At 46.8% G+C, this 7433-nt stretch overlaps 1 protein-coding gene across 1 annotated transcript in view; it reads left to right on the forward strand.

Annotated features, from left to right (window-relative positions):
• The window catches only part of LOC128733947 (proteoglycan 4-like), an 82081-nt gene extending 79456 nt beyond the window's left edge, over positions 1-2625 (forward strand). The window contains exon 7 of the mRNA XM_053827852.1: positions 26-2625. Coding sequence (XP_053683827.1) covers positions 26-2057 — 2032 coding nt within the window. The 3' untranslated portion in view covers positions 2058-2625. The remainder of the gene's footprint in view (positions 1-25) is intronic.
• Positions 2626-7433: the final 4808 nt, after the last annotated feature.

A 7433-nucleotide genomic window follows, 5' to 3' on the forward strand; every position in this document is an offset into this window, starting at 1 on the left:
AATATTTTCTAATTTTTCTATCCAGAAACGAGCCACTGTACAAAGCAACTACAACAACAACGCAGAAGCCTTCCCCTACAACGCCAACGACGCCTTCGCCTTCAACAGCTCCCAGCAGACTGAAGCCTTTGCGTAAGCCAGTTCGACGACGAAGACCTCAAGTCGACTACTACTACGACGACGATGAGTACGATGAGGAATATTATGAGGAGCGTCCGCGCCGCCGAAAGAACCGCCCCCGAAACCGGCGCCCAACATACGACGATGAGTACGACGAAGATGAACGGTTCGATCGACGTCCCGCTGATCGCTATCGGGACCGCGATAGGGATCGTGAGCGGGATCATGTTGTTGAGGAAGAAGACTATGATGATCGTCGTCCGTATCGACCGAAAAACAGGAACCGTAACAATGATCGCAGAAACGAAGAAGACGATCGTCGGTATGGATATGATGAACGCCGAAGAGATCGCGATCGAAGGCCAATAGATGAGGATAGACGTAGGCCTCCTGAAGACGACCGCCGAAGTGCACTGGAAGAAGAAAAACGCTCATCGCAAAGCGAGCGTCGAAGAAGACCTTTCCCGTCTGATGATCGGCGAGTTTCGGCTGACGACCGTCGAATCCCAGAGCGTAGACCACTCGCTGATGATCACAGACCATTGAACGAAGATCGAAGGTCTTTTCCTGAGGATGACCGAAGAAAAGTTCCGGAGGAACGTAATGGCGGAAGACGTCCATACAATGATGATCGGAGATTCGAATATGATGAGGAAGATGAAGACTACAGCCCGCGGAGACCGGAAAAGAAGTCGAAACTTCCCAGTGATGTAGTTACCGTCAAACCATCCGGTTCGACGATTTACGATCGACCTAGAACTGCTCCGAGGATAAACCGACCGGTTCCCTTAAATGAAAAAACAAAATACTCCTATGCTAATCCTGAACCATCGAAAAAGAAAACCACTACAAGTCCTGCACCTGCCAATGAACCAGAGCCTGAATATTATGATGAATACGAAGATGAACCGAAAAAACCTGAACCGGTCGTGGACAAACGAAAAGCGACAGAGGCAGGTAAGGAAGACAAACGACAAAGTGCATCCTCAGATGTAGTATACTACGACGACGTTATTGTACCAAAAGACTCAATCCCACAGAAACCGATTCCGGGAAACGTAAAAAAGCCGGAGGGCATTGAGCGAGTAAACAGCCGTGACAATTCAGAGCTGGCAAATCGTTACAACGAAAAAATCCGCACTCCCCAACGGATTACAAAGCCTGAACCATTTGACAGTCCACAGCGCAATTCCAAGCCAGAATATGTCGACGATGAACCTCCGGAGCGACCAAAGTCTAGAACGCAAAGTACCACCAAACAGCCGGCGAATATATTCACCAATTTCAAAAATAAAAAACCACAATCTCCGCTCGACAGCAGGAAATCCGTGCCAGTCCAAAGCAATCGAGATTTCGACACAGTGAACAAAGCTACTGAACCCTCGAGACCGCTTCTCCGTGCCACGAAGCGACCATTCCTACCAAGCCGTGGAGGTAATCCCTACGCAGCTCGAGGACTCCAACCGGTTGGTGTAGCGAAACAACCACCGAACCAACCATCCCGACCTTCCATTCCCAACAACGAAGCCGAACGACCGGCACCTTTCCGCATAGACGTGGACAGTTCACCACCCAGCACAATTCAGTTAGACCCACGAACCACCAGTACAAGCCGACCATCCGATGAACGCGTCAAAACACTGGATCAACTCTACGATGAAGAGTTTGACGTCACGCTGAACGATGCCTTGAATCCGACATTGAAACCACTAACACGAAGTGCACCTCAGAATTTCTTCCGCAACCGGTACGTTCACCAGAGCTCAGATTCGGACTTTGTCCCATTCGAACCCAGTTACGCTCCGTCCGAGTTTCGAAGGGCAACCATCCGAGCACCGGTAGCGATGGTTCCGCATCATCACCATCATCCAACCGTTTACGTTAGCCAAGTGCGGGGGCATCCACTGCAACGGTATCCCTATGAGTACGAATACTGAACGCGCAAATATCGGAAACTCGATTAGAACGGAACAAACATGAGGATAAACTCTTTTAATTTATTTAAATTCACGAGCCTCTTGTGAGGAGAAAAGAAGGGAAATTATTTATTACTCAATCCAGCATCGCCGGCAAACCGGTAAGGTTAGATAGAGTGTTCAAAAGAAAGTCCTATAGTCTAGAGAAAGTGAGTAAGATTCCGCGTGAGCAGGCAACGATAGTGACAAAGTTGCAGTTGGTCGTAATGAAGAAAAAAAAAAATCGATGGAGAATGAAAAGCGGATTACATTCTTCGAAAAACAAAACTTATCTGTACATATGATTCTGCTGTATTCTTAAAGATAAATACTCAATAAAGGTGATATCGACGTAATGCAATCTTTGCTAAACCTTGAATGGGAAGCCTATACTAGACGTGACGATGAACAAATACACAGTTAACAACTGCAATATCAATTTAGTTTGTAGATTATTAGATGCAATATTTGACAACCATACAAAAAAATGAAAAGAACGTTAAGATACGAGAGCGTTAGATAGAACATGATTTGAGACAGTGTAAATTAAGGAAGCGAAAAATAAAGAAAATTTGATTTTCATGTACTTTTTTCATTTCTTAGGAAAACCTTTACAATCACTCGGAGTTTAAAACCAATAAAAACCTACATCAAACTGCAGCCTGTATCAATGTTCGGTTTAACCGAAACACTTTACCTTTAATCGTAATTTCAATTACTATTCTCAATATTTTCAGAAGCTTAAATTGGACTTAAATGATTGTAGTCTTGCAATCTTCCTGACCGAAGTTTTCAGAGGTACCAGTGCGAAAATGTTAAATTCGATCTGAATAAGAATCGCTTATGATAGGAATGCAAAAGAGAAATGAGTGAGTTACAAAGTCGTAATAAGTTTAATTACTCACTAACTTAGTTAGTCTGACGTCTTTATATGACAAAGTCTGCATAGAGTAATTCCTCCATCTATTACAGTCCACGGCAGCTAGTCTACACTTCCGCGGACGACTAGTAGTCCTCAGACCTTGCTCCACGTAATTATACAATCTCGATCTGGCCAAACGGCCACATTTTCCTTCACGTAATGCTCCTTAACGAATGCGGCAACTTCCAGTAGCCACTTCGTACTGTATGTCTCCCCGATTATCGTTAGCCCCGAAGAAAAGAACAGAGACTTGAATACTCTCTTCTCGCTGATCGCGAACAACAGAAGAACCTTCTTCGTGAAATTGGTGTGAGATATATTTGACGTCATCCCTTACCTTTTTGGTTGGAAACGTACAGTATCCGGTCCTCTGCCTGCATGGCGGTTACCGACCCAGGTTAAGTAGCCCGATCAGGAGGACCTAACAAAATTATAACAAATCTTGTTATTTTGTTATCAAATTTTCTAACTTCTTCAGCAGCATAGAGCCGGGGTGGCTCGTGCTGTTTCAAGCACTCGTCTCCATTCAACTCGGTCTTGGGCCACTCGTCACCAATTTCCTAGTCGTCTCAAAAGTCGCAAATCGCTTTCGACCTGGTCGAGCCATCGTGCACGTTGGGCCCCCCTGTTTCTGGTGCCGGTGGGGTTGTTGAAGAGGACTATTTTCATCGCACTGTCGTCCGGCATCCTTACGACGTGTACGGCCCACCGTAGCCTGCTACCTTTCGCTAGATGTACGATGGGAGTCTCCTCAAGCAGTGCCTTTAGCTCGTGATTCATACGCCTCCGGCACTCTCCGCTTTCAGTTTGTACCCCGCCAAATATCGTCCGCAGCACTTTCCGCTCGAACACGACAAGGGTGCGTATGTCCTCCGTGAGCAGCGTCACGGCTTCGAGTCCATAAAGAACTACCGGTCTAATAAGAATTTTGTACATTGTTAGCTTCGTGCGGCAGCGTACGCTTCCTGATCGTAGTGTTTTACGAAGGGCAAAGTAGGCCCGATTTCCCGCTGCTGTTGTCCGCGGTCACCAGCGATCCCAAATACACGAAATCCTCTACCACTTCTAGTTCGTCGCCGTCAACGGTAACCGTCCGTGGGAGGCGCGCGTTTGTTTCCTTTGAGCCTCTTCCTTTCATGTATTTGGTCTTCGACGCATTTATTTTTAGCCCAATTCTCCTAGACTCCGCTTTCAGTCTGGCGTAGATTGCCTCCGCCGTCGCAAAGTTCCTGGCAATCAGGCTTGTTATTTCCTCACTCATTGTGCAAAAAGTGCAACTTTTTTTGTTCAACACAATGAGCAGAACTGCTTTCAGAAATGAGAAATAAATCCACACAATGAGAAACAGACTAAACACAATGAGAAAAACCGACGCGAAGTAAAACTTCTTAATGCGCTCTTAAATGAGCAACTTTCGGTTTTGCTCCCGGTCCTCTCGGTAGCTACAGCAGTAAGCGTGTAAACGAAAAAACCGGTGCACGTACAGCAACTATAGACTTAGAGGCGTGAAGACAATCAAAAGTCGTTAAATTTTGAATCTTAGCGGAGAATTACCTTTGTTTATAATGGGACTTTCTTGTTGGTGCGCGTCAAGAAGCAAATGCATGGGAATTCAAATGTTGTCATATCTAAATAACGTTTTTCGCACTGTTGCCGTTGTGACATGCCTAACCATATGATGCAGTTGCGTTCACGGGCAGCCAAACTCAACTGAATATACTAAATGTAAGAATCATGATTCAACTGCATTAATGGATCAATATTTTTCTGATGGCAGTGACCGCTACTGACAATCGTCGTTTTTTCTCAACGCACTACCCTTGTTAAAACTACCCGTAGTTGCCATGCGTCAGCGCATCGCATCAACGTATTCAAAGTGTATTAACATTCTCCTCAATGAGTAGCACAGTGTGCGGTTGCTCATACAACTGCGTTCAGCAAGAAAGAGAAAAGTTAAAATGAAACGGAGCAGAATAAATCGCGTTGAAGACTGAGCACAGTTTGAATTTTTCTCTTCTCTTTTTTTCTTCTGAGGAGGAACCATCCCTGCTGGCAATGATATCGAAGTCATCTGCAAAGCCTAGAAGTTGGCTACTCTTGGTAAAAATCGTGCCTCTCCTTTCGATGCCCGCTCGTCGGATCACCCCCTCAAGAGCGATGTTGAACAGCATGCAGGATAGACCGTCACCTTGTCTCAACCCTCGCCGCGTCTCGAAGGGACTCGAGAGTGTCCCAGAGATGCGTACGAAACACATCACTCGATCCAATGTAGTTCTGATCAGTCGCGTCAGTTTGTCCGGAAAACCATGTTCGTGCAATATCTGCCATAGCTTGTCTCGATCGACTGTAGCGTATGCTACTTTGAAATCAATAAAGATGTGTTGCGTGGACAAGTTGTACTCCCGACATTTCTGCAAGATCTGTCGGATAGTAAAACTTTGGTCCATAGTTGCGCGAGCCCCCATGACACCCGCCTGATACTTCCCTACGAAACCTTGTGCTATCGGTGACAACCGGCGTAACAGGATCTAGGAGTGTACCTTGTAGGCGGCGTTTACCAGCGTAATACCACGATAGTTGCAGCAGTATAGCCGATCACCCTTTTCCATCCATTCCTCCGGTAGCTTTTCCTCCTCCTAAATCGTCGAAATAACCCAGTGTAGCCTTTGCTAGCGCTTCTCCGCCATGTCTATAAAGCTCTGCCGGCTCTTCCCAGCGGCTTTATTGGTCGTCAGCAGCCCGATTTCTCGTTTGACTTCTTGGAGATCAGGTGCTAGGACATTACTATCTTCCATGGGCGCTCCTAGGTTAATTTCCGTTCCGCCTCCATCTGCGACTTCGCCATTGAGGTGTTCATCGAAGAACTGCTTCCATCTGTCGACCACCTCGCGCTCGTTTGTAATTAGATTCCCTCCCTCGTCCCTACACATGTCAGGTCTCGGTGTATAGCCCTTCCGAGTTTGGTTCATCTTCAAATTTTCTAACAACAGTTGTTATTAATTTGATATATTTGATCATATTATAACAACCGTTGGTATAAATTAGCCTCCGTAAGTGGTTAAAATCTCTCGAAACCGCACTGCCGGAAGAGGGTGAGCTGGATGAAGCCCCTCTTGAGGACTGTTGGAATGCCGTGAAAACAGCCATTAACAGCGTAGCGCAGAACGTCCTAGGCAGTGTGGCACCGAATCGACGTAACGAATGGTTTGACGAGGAATGCCAGCAGATATTGGCTGAGAAGAACGCAGCGCGGGTACAAATGCTGCGTAGAGCCACCCGTCAGAATGTGGAGCGATACAAACAGAAGCGGAGGCAGCAAACCCGACTCTTCAAGGAGAAGAAGCGTCACCAAGAGGAGAAGGAGTGCGAAGAACTCGAACAGCTGTACCGCTTTCACGACACACGGAAGTTCTATCAGAGACTTAACGGATCTCGCAAAGGCTTCGTGCCGCGGGCCGAAATGTGCAGAGATAAAGATGGAGGTATCTTGACTGACGACCGTGCGGTGATCGAAAGATGGAAGCAGCACTACAATGAACACCTGAATGGCGTGCAGGCGGAAGACCATGATAGCGGAGGAAGTGACCACATTGGTGCAGCAAGCGACGAAGATGTTCCATCTCCATCGATAAGGGAAGTTAAAGAAGCCATCCAGCGGCTGAAGAACAACAAATCAGTGGGAAAGGATGGCATTGGAGCGGAACTTATCAAAATGGGCCCGGACAAGTTGGCCGGCTGTTTGCATCAACTGATTGTCAAGATTTGGGATACGGAACGACTACCGAAGGAGAGGAAAGACGGGGTTATCTGCCCTATCTACAAGAAAGGTGATAAGCTGGATTGTGAGAACTACCGAGCCATCACTATCCTGAATGCCGCCTACAAAGTGCTGTCCCAAGTCCTCTTTCATCGACTATCGCCAATAGCCAATAGATTTGTGGGAAGTTACCAGGCCGGCTTCATGGAGGGTCGGTCTACAACAGACCAAATCTTCACCCTGCGGCAGATCCTCCAGAAGTGCCGCGAATTCCGAGTCCCCACGCACCACCTGTTCATCGATTTCAAAGCCGCATATGATAGCGTAAACCGACAAGAGCTATGGAAAATTTTGGACGAAAACGGCTTTCCGGGTAAGCTTACTAGACCTATTATGGCTACGATGGATGGGATCCAGTGCTGTGTGAGAATCCCGGGTGGATTGTCGGACCCATTCGAATCTCGCAGGGGACTTCGACAAGGAGATGGTCTTTCCTGCTGCTATTCAACATTGCGCTGGAAGGTGTTATAAGGCGAGCGGCGATCGAAATGCGGGGCACGATTTTCAATAAATCCAGTTAATTTATCTGCTTTGCGCTGACGACGTGGATGCTGTCGGCAGAACATTTGAGGCGGTGGAAGATCAGTACACCAGACTGAAACGCGAAGTAGAGAAGATT

This window comes from Sabethes cyaneus, chromosome 2 (genome assembly GCF_943734655.1).
Source record: "Sabethes cyaneus chromosome 2, idSabCyanKW18_F2, whole genome shotgun sequence".
NCBI classification, from domain to species: Eukaryota; Metazoa; Arthropoda; class Insecta; order Diptera; family Culicidae; genus Sabethes; species Sabethes cyaneus.